Source organism: Perca fluviatilis, chromosome 14 (genome assembly GCF_010015445.1).
Source record: "Perca fluviatilis chromosome 14, GENO_Pfluv_1.0, whole genome shotgun sequence".
NCBI lineage: Eukaryota > Metazoa > Chordata > Actinopteri > Perciformes > Percidae > Perca > Perca fluviatilis.
The window spans coordinates 16,310,545-16,322,616 of NC_053125.1; the positions used below are offsets into that span (position 1 = coordinate 16,310,545).

The 12,072-nt window shown below is 42.2% G+C and overlaps 1 protein-coding gene across 1 annotated transcript; it reads right to left on the minus strand.

The window, feature by feature from the left end:
- Positions 1-6,047: 6,047 nt before the first annotated feature.
- Positions 6,048-8,948, minus strand: LOC120573527 (ubiquitin carboxyl-terminal hydrolase 37-like). Its single transcript, XM_039823312.1, has 11 exons — positions 8,809-8,948; positions 8,335-8,510; positions 8,063-8,194; positions 7,827-7,934; positions 7,549-7,701; positions 7,280-7,379; positions 7,026-7,100; positions 6,776-6,914; positions 6,498-6,558; positions 6,245-6,399; positions 6,048-6,067 (listed from the first exon to the last, which is right to left on the minus strand). Exons 5-11 carry the CDS (start codon positions 7,550-7,552, stop codon positions 6,062-6,064), a joined length of 540 nt encoding a protein of 179 aa, XP_039679246.1. The 5' UTR covers positions 7,553-7,701; positions 7,827-7,934; positions 8,063-8,194; positions 8,335-8,510; positions 8,809-8,948; the 3' UTR covers positions 6,048-6,061.
- Between the last annotated feature and the right edge of the window lie 3,124 nt (positions 8,949-12,072).

Genomic DNA, 12,072 nt, shown 5'->3' on the forward strand with positions numbered 1-12,072 from the left:
CAGCACGAGTCAATGTCCCCGCCTAAACCCGACCCAGCGCGTTTCGATTGGCTGAGAAGGGCGGGGCTATCTGCACGGGGCTCAGTAGTCACGTTTCAGAGTGACTGGTCCTAAGCTGTTTTCCAAACATACATGAGAGGGCGTAGCCGTATAGCCAGTGCCCACACTTGATGTGGCCTATTTGCTTGACCGTAATACGGGTAATAGCATCATTATTTTGTTATCATCAGCAATTTGTTCAAAGTGTGGCTAACGTTACAGTTTCACTGACACCACTGAAACTGTAACCGATACTCTTTAAGAGATCATTTTGAGTTGAGAAGTGATATTTATCTTGTCATTCCCTAAAAATTATGCAGCAGCAAGTTTTGTTGATATTTTCAAATCACAGGTGTATAAACTCTAAACAATTTTATTCCCAAGCATAAAATAGGCAAGCCAGTAGCAGGCTATTTGAAACCACTCATAGTCTACATTAATTTAACTATATGAATATTGCCAAGAAGTCAATAAATCTGCCCTATCTTGTCGACTGTATCCCTTTACCATGCAGAAAACAGCACGAGGCTATTTCTGCTGCGCGTTGGCCTCGTATTTACGGCTGCGGCAAAGTCTGCATGCACATTTCAACGTGTTCTGAGATGGTGACGTCGTTTGTACTGCTTGGCCTCTCCGAAGGCACGCGGCCGACGGTGTGGTTGGTGAGGGCTGTAAACAGTCAACAGTGCAGGCAGTTGTAGGGCACAAGCCAGCCACTGTGTGAGTCATCATCAGTTATTAGTTAATTATACATTACAGTAAATAATGTACTCAGTTACATCCTACTGAATTCAGTATGTGTTTAAAATGTATCCTAAATACAAATACAAGTGGAGTAAAATGTTTAAAATAAGAAACATACATCATGTATGCACAATTATATATTATATCAATACCTGGTTCTTCACTGTGCCACCACTTGGAAGCACCATTTTAAAATTCTTGACAATTCTTTAGCAGTTACTGGTTTACTTGATCTTTCTCTCATTTGATGTTTACTAACTTGCACTTGGCTGCAGTGAGAGTAACCACTGTTTTTGTGCAGCTGCATAGAATTACTTACCTGTAGGTCTGGCAAGAGTTTAATGTCAATATCTTAAACAGAATATTAAACCTTCATTGATGAATGTCTGTATGTTAACATGGAATTGAATGACTCTGAAGAGGAGATTCTGGATTTAAAGCATTTCGTTGGTTGAGCTGTACAGAGCCATCTGACCAATAGTCTGGTGTTTGGCACCAGCTACTGGCAGGTGCTTGTGTCTACAGCCAGACCAGTTTACTGCACCTCATCGTCATGCTTACCACTTTAAATGTACCTAATACTACATGCTTCAAGCAACATACAATATTTAATGTACGTCATGTCTCTGGAATTTTTTTTTTTTTTAAATTAACCATGTGTAAATGTGCGTGAGAAATGCTTTGAACAAAAGATGAAATGAATAGAGGTCAAAGGACATGGAACCACTTTTTTTTTTAGTATTAATATGCTAGTTATAAACATTCTGCACACAAATACAAACATTTCATGTCAAAATTAGACAAAATGTGTCTGATAGAGGGCAGCATTGCATACAATTGATGCCACAGGATGGAAATCCCAACTGAAACTGTAATTCAATGACTTCAATTAAATTAGTTGTTGCTAATGGTGTCCAGTTGTTCCCAAGCTTGATTCATTTGTAGTTTTATTTGTTTCACAGGATTATCATCTGTTAAAGTACTCATCCTTACCGTAGTCAAATTATCTGCTAATTATAAATAGTGCTAATAGGTGTGCATCATTAACTCCTCTAAGCAGAGAGTGACAGGAAAAATGACTTTCTGTCAAAGCATCATGGGTGTGTGTGTGTGTGTGTGTGTGTGTGTGTGTGTGTGTGTGTGTGTGTGTGTGTGTGTGTGTGTGTGTGTGTGTGTGTGTGTGTGTGTGCCCAAAGATAAATTGTTTGCATTAACAGAGAAATTGTGTTATTCTGTTTACTTTGAACGTGTAGCTCGCCCTATTGTTACCAAAGCAGATGGTAGGTTCCAGTTAAGGTAAAAGGCCAGTTTATAAGACCAGGTTTATAGTAGTAGAAGAGTAGGTAGCAGGTTGCTGTGAGGCTTTTCCCTCTTTCAACAACCCCTTTAAGTTTTTCATTGCCAACCAACATCTACTGCACTTTATACTGAAAAATGACACAATTAACTTTTTTTTAATAAAAATATAATTACATTTTTTTATAAAATTTATTCTATTTTATAAAAAATAAAATAGAATAAAATGAAATAAAAATAAAATGAAATTACATTACATATATTACATTCTAACATTAAATTACACAACAAAACTTTACTTAATATGACAATCAATTCAATTCAAGTGAATCGTCAATGTTTGTAATTTAAAAATATAATATACATATATATATATATATATATATATATAAAATAAAAAAATAGCAAATAATAAATTGGCGATGACATAGCTACAGTAACTCTGAGGACCCCCTACGGGACGCGGACTAGACCAAACTAACGCAACGCACACAATTTACAGGGACCCAACAATTCCCGAATGAGCAAGCACATCGGTGCGACGGCGGCGAGGAAAAACTTCCTTTTAACAGGAAGAAACCTCGAACAGATCCTGGCTCTAGGGGGGGTGGCCATCTGCCTTGATCAGTTGGGTGCAAAACTCAGTATCATCGTTTGAATATCTCGCCTTCAAAACTCTTTCCTCCATGACAGTCATCCTCATTTACCGGCCACCTAAACCAAATCCCTCCTTCCTCTCTGATTTTACTGAACTCCTCACACTAGCCTCATCTCTCTCTCCACGTCTGCTGCTACTCGGTGACTTAAACATCCACATTGACTCCCCCACATGCAAGCTCTCATCAGAATTCAAAATTTTACTGGATAACTTCTCTCCAACCTACCACACATTCCTTCCATTCCACCCACGAAAGTACACCTCACATTCGCCCGGGGTCTGCTCCACCAACCAACTAGTGCTCGACCTCCATCCATGCCTCTTTCCCTCTCTGATCACAAACTGCGTTCATACCGTCCACTTCATCCCCTCTCCCAGCCCTCGCCTCAGAGACATCACCACCTTCCTAGCAACCTCAAATCTATCAATCCCCACCATCTCTCCCCTGCTCTCCACCACTCTCCACCTGGACTCAACCCTAACCTCAACCAATGACCTCACAGACCACCTCAACTCCACCTTGTCTACCTCCCTCAACACCCTGGCCCCCCTCAAAACAAAAACTTCGTCACTTTTAACACCTCTTCACCCTGGTACACCTACACTCCGGGGAAAATGAAACAAACTGGCCACCCAGAAGGCGCCTGACAAAGAAATCATCCCTCACAGTCCATCATGAAGCCTATAAATCCCATCTCATCGCCTACAAAGATGCCCTCATTGCTGCCAAATCTGCCTACCTCTCCACCATCCTCCACCGACCCCTGCCAAAACCCCAGAACCCTCTTCTCCACATTGAACAACCTCATCAAGCCTCGGACCAACAGCCTCCTTACCTCTACTCTGGATCTCTGCAACTCATTCCTCCACTTTTTACTGACAAAATCAATCTCATTTAACAAATCCCTATCCCCTGTATCTGACCTTCCAGGATCTACTCCAGCACCTACCTTGGACCCTCCTCCTCTCCATCCCTCCAGACCTCCCCGACCCCTCCTCCACACTTCCTCCTCTCCCAGTTTAGCCCAGTCACTCCTCCTGAAATCTCCAAACTCATCAGCTCTTCCAAACCCACTACCTGCTCCCTTGACCCCTCCCTACTCCACTTCTGAAGTCCTGCCTCCCGGTCCTATGCCTACTCACTACCTCTATCTTCAACTCCTCACTGTCCCTTGGAACTGTCCCCTCTGCTTTCAAAACTGCCGCTGTCACCCCAATCCTTAAAAACCTGGTCTGGATCCCTCCTCTCTCAACAACTACGCCCAATATCCAACCTCCCCTTTCTGTCTAAAACCCTGGAACGCATAGTCGCCTCACAACTACAAACCCATCTTCGCGCAGCCAATAACCTATTCGAACCTCTCCAATCTGGTTTTCGCCCCCTACACAGCACAGAAACCGCTCTCCTCAAAGTCCTCAACGACCTCCTCACCTTTTGCTGACACCCGGTTCCCTCAACATCCTCATCCTCCTCGACCTGGGTGCGGCCCTTCGATACTGTGAGCCATAACATCCTGCTCACCAGACTCAAAACACCTCGGTATCGGCCGGTACTGCACTCAGCTGGCTCCACCCCTACCTTTCCAACAGATCCCATTTCATCTCTCTCCACAACCACACCTCTGCCACAGCCACAGTCACTCAAGGTGTTTCCCCAAGGCTCCGTGCTTGGCCCCCTCCTCTTCATCATCTACATCCTCCCTCTTGGTCAGATACTCCGCCACTTCAACCTGGACTTCCACTGCTATGCTGGCGACACCCAGATCTACCTCAGCACCAAATCCCCCCACAATCCTCCCCTCTCCCACATCAACTCCTGTCTGTCAGCTATTAAAACCTGGATGCAACACAACTTCCTCAAACTCAACAGCGACAAAACAGAATTCCTTCTGATCGGCGCCAAATCCACACTCAGCAAAACCAATAACCCCACTCATCACCGCCCGGCACCATTGTCTCCCCACCTCCCCCAGGCCCGCAACCTTGGCGTTATCTTTGATTCCACCCTCTCCCTGGCGCCTCACATCCGTCAAGTCATTAAAACCTCCTTCTTTCACCTTCGCACATCGCCAAAATCAGACCCTCTCTCACACCCCCGCTGCTGAAAGACTCATTCACGCCTTCATCTCCTCCCGACTGGACTACTGCAATTCACTTCTCCTCGGCATCAGCTCTACCAACATCAACCGACTCCAACTGGTCCAGAACTCAGCCGCCCGCCTCATTACCTGCTCCAAATCCTGGCACCACATCACTCCAGTCCCTAAAACAACTCCACTGGCTTCCCATTTCCCACCGGATCACCTACAAAATCCTGGTCCTCACCTATAAAGCCCTCCACCATCTGGCCCCCTCATACCTCACTGACCTCCTCTCCCCTTACCAACCCTCACGGTCCCTCAGATCCACCTCAGCCGGTCTCCTCTCCATCCAAAAGTCCAACCTGCGCTGTTTTGGGGACAGAGCCTTCTCCAGAGCAGCTCCCAGGCTCTGGAACTCCCTCCCCAAGAGATCCGCACCTCTGAGTCCCTCACCATCTTCCAGTCCCGCCTCAAGACCCATCTCTTCACCTCAGCCTACCCATAGTCCACCTGCCCCCCTCCCTTTTTCATCTGTATCTTGTTTTGTTCTACTTGTTTTGTTTGCTCGTTTTGTTTTGTTATGTTTTTATAATCTACCCTGCCCTGTAAAGCGACTTTGAGTCCATGAAAAGCGCTATATAAATTCAATTTATTATTATTATTATTATTAAAACTGCTGGTTCGGGTCATCTGGTGTAGGTACCAGATGTGCTCGGTCTGTCAGATCGGCTCGGGGTCCTGCATTTTTACAGATGACGTATCACTATTAAGACAATACAACTGACTGTACGCCAGATGGTACTTTTACAGCGATGGCTTTGTGAAATGCTTTATCCACACACTCACATGCCACAACATGCTGTCACGACATGCTGTGGCAAGAGTGTGTGGATAAAGGGTTCGATTGAACTAATTTAGGCAGGCTTCTTTCAAGTGTTACGTCATCTGTAAACGCAGGACCCCGAGCTGATGTTGTAGGCCGAGCACTTCTGGATTCGCCGGCTGGTCCACGGGTGGTGTGCTCTTCTCTCCTGTCCTCTCCTTCTCCTGTCCTCTCCTCCTGTCCTCTCCTCTTCTCCTGTCCTCTCCTCTTCTTCTCCTGTCCTCTCCTCTTCTCCTGTCCTCTCCTCTTCTTCTCCTCTCCTCTCTCTCCTGTCCTCTTCTCCTGTCCTCTCTTCTTCTCCTGTCCTCTACTCTCCTCTTCTTTTTCTCTTGTCCCCTCCTCCCCTCCTCTCCTTCTCTTCTATTGCTAAAATGGCAAAACACACACATTAGCAGTGTTATTGTTTTTTAGAATTGCTATATTGCTCATTTAAACAAACATCTTTCCTCCTCTATGGGATAGAGCATATGTGTGTATGTGTGTCTATCTGCGTCTTACATTTTTTGTTTTTTGTTCACTATATAGACAGAGGTGTTCTCTTACATGTTTCACGTAGAACAGCAGGTATGCTGTTCTCTGCCGCCGGTGACAGACATGCGTGCCGGTTGCTTCACTAACGTCCTCTTCATTGTACGTTGTGTTGTCAGACATGTCCTGCGGTTTCTCGTCCCTGTGGGCTCCATCACAGATGTAATGGCCTGAGAGGAGAGGACACATTTGTTAATGGTACATCTGAAGAAGCCGTCGATTCTTTAATGTTGAAATTTGTGTCTGCCAAACGCGACAACACACTTACCAGCGTAAGCTGAGGAACCCAAATGGCTGACAATGCTCATTAGGGAGTAGCAAGACGGTGTCTAGAAAAGAACAGTTACCAACAATAAGTTACACACGCAGACACATTTCATTTGACTACACTACAGTAACTCTATTTGACAGACTTTGTTCTAAGTCAGTTTATATGCAGAAAAAACAAATATAATATCTAATTATAGTAAGTCATCTTTACTTGTACAGCAAATAAAGCTGTTAGACAGTAAAAGTTGCCCTTTCTTTACTGAACATCATCTCTACCTGTTCACTGGCGCTGGACTCACTGGTGCTGGACTCAACGTTCAGCACCAGCTGCCTTGATACAATGATGGGGCTGTTGACCTTCTCCAGTTTTAGGCATTTGATGTAATTAAACCTCTTCAGCTGGATTATCAGTGCGCTGTTGACAGGAAAGCAGGTCAGATCACAGATTGACAGAGGAGGACAGACGGAGGCGAAACTGCCCAGCCTGACACCTGATTGAACTATGGCGATGGATGATTTTACTGACTTTGGCAGCGTCAAAAATGACCCCTGCTGCGACGACGTCGTAACCACACTCGCACCGATACTCCAGCTGGTTCTCCTAGCGGGGAATGGGTAAGAAGCGGGTTTCAGTTTTCATCTTTTCATGGATGATATCAAAATCCCGCTGACAAGCATACAGTATTCACACAAATTCACATTCTGTGGAGCGTGAGGATGAGTGTTTGAGGGAGTTGAAATCACACTAAACTCTGAGGAAATGAGCAGATGCGGCATTACTTTGAAGTAGCCCTGCAGACACTGCCGCACTGTGCCTCCAGGCACCAGGTCCAGTGACAAATTAATGAAGTTCTCCTCCCTTGTAGATTGCATGCCACATCTGCAGAATAAAGGGAATATTCAAATTAAAATACAGCCATAGATATCACACATCCTGATTGAGAAGTTTTCTACCACAACCGTACATGGGGAAAAAAATCAATCACATTGTCAACATTGGGAATCTCTACACCCCATGTATAAAACGGTCTGCGGCTGTGTATTCATACACATTGCAGGTCTTGATTGCTCAACATCTGGAAGGTGATGTTAGCATTAACAGGGCAGGTGTAACTGAATCCCCTGTTAAATGCTTCTTCCTGCAGGTCGACGGAGACACACTTCAGCTGATCTAGCACACAGCTGAGGAACTCATGGGCGTCCTGCACAGAAACGTACAGGAACAAGAGTTTTTAGAAGGTGGACATTTTTTACAAAAAGTGTAAAAGTATTTATCTAAAGATCAGTGTGGTACTGTGCTGTGTGTGTAAATAAAAAGCGTACTAACTTTCTGTCTGTCGTCCTCAAACTCGGAGTCCTTGTGAAGGCAGCCAGTGCCTGCTTTTTCACTGCCATGCTGGTAGTGAAACTGGAGAAGCCAACTTTTACAAACCCTCTGGAAAGAGCATAAACAAAGAGGGGAAAAAATATATATATTTTTTAGTTTTTGTTAGTATGCTGACCTGCAAAGTTAGAGGACAAACCAAAGAGTAAGAGCGTCTGTGTGTGTGTGAGGTGTTGTACCCGAGGAGCTCCGACTTGGGGAGAGAACTCCACACGCTCTCCTGGTTGTAGATGCCCTGAATGAAACCTCTAATCGTCAGGAGGCCCTGCAGTGTAGAGTTCATGTAGCACGTCTGTGCCAGGTTGGGGAATCTTTAAACACATCACAGAGGGCAAAAGTCAGACTGGAGCTTTTTTTTATATTATTAAACCTGGAATAACTTTATATACAAGTCTAAAAACAATATATGAGCATTCAGTGTATGTATATGAGTCTCTTTGCAGGTGCTTACCCTAGGGAAACAAGCACCTCTTTGGGGAGCTTTCCTTTGGTGTTTTTGAGGTTTCTGTCTACATTTGTCCACAGATCGTCGGTCGTGGGTTCGACTTCGACCTTTAGTCTCCCACCATGACCTCTTGGGGTGGCCGGCATTCCAAGACTATCAGTGGGACACTTGACTTTCTGTTTCTGTTGGTTGTTTGTACAAAAAAAAAGAAGGTGAATACAGCAAACAAAACCACATGTGCAAAGCTAATATTCATTTAACATGTAAAATCCACGTTTCTGTGGTCTGGTAGCAACATTTGGCTCTGTGGAACATACCTTTTGGCGAAATATAAGACAATGAGATGCCTTTATTTAAGAGGAAACGCAGACATGTTGTGTAATCATTTACAGACAAATACATTTTTATCATTTCCTTTTAAATTGAGAATTAGTGGAAAAATAATGAAGAGATTTAATAGACATTAAAATAATCTCATACCTGTTATCTGTGGCAGTAGAGGGCAGTCCTGGGTTCTCTGCCACATCTTGAACCTTCACTTGATCCTGAGCTGCAGCTGGGACCAGAGTATCAGGGATGGCTGAAGCTTCCTCACTAGCTTCTCCCTCACACTCGTCAGTGGTGCTGACACTGGTGATAAGAGGAAACACAGACGGTTATTCTACTGCATGGTCCAGGATGTGTGGTTGCTGTTGTACATTTCCTATTAATTTATCCCAAATTGTTTTTGTAATTATTTACAGACTTCTACAATCTTTTTTTTTATTCAAGTTGAGAATTTGTGTAAAAAAATGAATAAGAACATATGTCATATGTCACATATAAATATCTCTCTATCTATCTATCTATCTATCTATCTATCTATCTATCTATCTATCTATCTATCTATCTATCTATCTATCTATCTATCTATCTATCTATATCTCAGGGGGAGCCGCGACGGTGGTGTCCTGCTGAACAATGACTCTGATAACAAAGAGAAAATACAGATGATTATTCAACTGTATACTGAAGTCGACTTCTTACAAAATTGTGAAAAGACAGTCAGGAAAGACAGTAATCCCTATCCTTTTAGAAGTCTGACATTTAGAAAAGTATTTAGACAATTGTGACAACAAAGTCTCTATTGCCTAACAAATTGAATATAAAAACCATTAAGAATAAAACAAATATGAATAAACAAGAAGAAGAACATTAATATATTTATGACTCATTATCGACAATAGTTTCGACAATATTGAAAGCAAGGATTCAGTAGTGATTATGTCACATGAGGTGCACCAAGTTATAAAAAAGATGTTGCTTTACAGCAAAGCAAGTGGTTTCGATCACATTTCTGCTGAACATCTTAAATGTGCCTGTTTGAGGATAGCGACTCAGTGTTGTCCGTTCTTTTAAGTGCCAGTTATTAAGGAAAAAGCTAGTAAAGTAGGCCGCCTAGACAATTACAGACAAAGAGGATAAATGTCCGGATATGAAATTGTCTGATAATAATCAACAACTTTTTTTCTGTCTGTTTAAAATATATAAAACCACATGTGATTAAATATGACAAACACATAATCAGCTGCTTTACAGAAAAATATCATCAAAAAACATGACAATCGTCAAAATTCTGTGCCGAGCCTCTCAATGCACAAAGTCAAACAAACAGTTTAGAAAACAGTAAATCAGGTGTATACCTTCTGTCGATTCAGATTGTTTGTGTTTACTAATGCTAAATGGTCTAAAAAAGAAGAAAATCCAATATTTAGGGTAATGAATGTTAAAACGTACATCAAGTTCATAAATGTGCTACCAACAGCAGATTTTTGTTGTTTTTGATGTTCCAAAAACAGTTAGATAATATTGTGAAAAAATAAAATTAAAAATATTATGAGTAAACCGCACTGTAAAAGTCCCTAAAGCAGTGGGTTATTGCAGTTCCCCAAGGAGAAAATCTCATTCCTTGCCAGTTTAACTTGAGGCAACACATTTCAATAAAAGTACACTTGGTTTACTTACCTACTTGGATATTTCATATCCCGTTCCAGCCCACTGCGTCCTGAGCAGTGATTGACAGCATGGGCGTCAGTTTGGTTTGAAATGTGCTGGGGACAGAGATGCATTTGGAAGTGCATTTCCAGAAGTGCTGGGTACAATGATATTCATTTTTTTTTGTCTTTTGCGCAGGTCATGTTTTGAGAGACGCTGTCTAATGTATCAGATAACTTGTAAATTAATAAAAATGTATTCAAAAATGGGATGACAAAATGACAAAAATAGTAATGCACAGTGACTTGGATAAGTAACTTTAATCTGATTACTAGTTTGGAAATAGTAACGCGTTAGATTACTCGTTACTGAAAAAAGTAGTCAGATTGGAGTAACAAGTACAAGTAACGCGTTACGTGGCATCACTGGTTTCAGCAAATATGACAGTTAGTTTTATAAGACTTACCTACTGCATCTTTAATATATAATTTGCTTTATTTAAATATATCTATTTAAGATCATATGTATATATATTTAAGTGGTTTAACAAAAAATATATTAATAGCTCCACCTATGAGATTGATTTACGTTAGATCGCCAAAAAAAGTCTCATACAGGACAGCCCTATGCGCATGTGCGAGACTGCGCGCGAAATGTGTGCAACAGAGCCGAATTTCACTCTTCAAAGTTGAAGGGAGTTGGCTGGCTAACGTTAACTTTTGGTGGCTAGCTAGTGCTAATTTTAGACTTAACGTTACTATTTATTGACATAGCGTTAGACGCCACATTGACTGCTTTGGTTAACTTATTTGTTGCTCTTCGTCGCCGCAATATTGGACGGGGCAAAACTGGCCTGTAGACAAAGTGTGTGTGTGTGTGTGTGTGCGCGTGAGTGTGAGAGTGTGTGATGGCGGCGGCGACAACCGTCAACTGTCACAGGGGTATGTGGCTCGGCAGATGCAGTTAAGCCGCCTACAGTTCATCCCATAGATGTATTAAGAGAACACAGTAAACCTGCTCTACGCTGTGTGTGTGTCTTAAGTTTCCTATGGGGAGAGCTGTGGAGATATTTTTGAGGAAGCGCTACCCTTTGTGTTTTGCACCACTCAGAACCAGAACTGCCGCCAAGCGCTGTGCTTAAAGTTCAAATTATTTCAACTTTGACCTCGTTGGTGCTGACCTTTTTAAAGGCGCAATGATGAGCTATAACGTTACTTGTTCTGCGCTTTGCCTCTGTGCTGATGGGCAGGCGGTTGGAACAGAAGCAAAGTTTAGCTGTGAAATTGTTAGTCTGTCAGTATACTGACAGACTAACAACTAAATGTAAGCCTATAGGCTTACATTTAAAATTATTGTATTAATTTAACAATTTCTGCTACATTTTGGCATTTTCCACAATATTTAGTGTTAACGGTTTATTCTATTTGTATTATCATATTCTCCCAATTACATCTGAGTTTTCTACATCACAGAAATCATAGGGCCGTATTGTAGGTTGAAGGTGTATGTACGTGTGCACTAAATGTGTTTGACTATAATTAATAATTACTTTTATTTGGATATGTCGCCTGAGTATTTTCTCCATTGCTCACACCTCTAATATATGTATCATCTTTTTGCAGTTTAAGTTGTAAAGCAGCTTATGGCAACCTCTTAGGGATGGTACGTAAAAGATTACTTGCTCAATGCTAGTACAAGCTGATTTGCATCATTGTAATTTGTTCAATGTGATATGTGCTAATTCTCTTTATTCTCCTTTTTTATTCTCCT

Coding starts and splice junctions, on each gene's coding strand:
- LOC120573527 (XM_039823312.1), bottom strand. Junction 7,101..7,279: donor GTCTGCAGGGCTACTTCAAA/GTAATGCCGCAT, acceptor ATTCCCCGCTAG/GAGAACCAGCTGGAGTATCG. Junction 6,915..7,025: donor TCATTTTTGACGCTGCCAAA/GTCAGTAAAATC, acceptor TCCTGTCAACAG/CGCACTGATAATCCAGCTGA.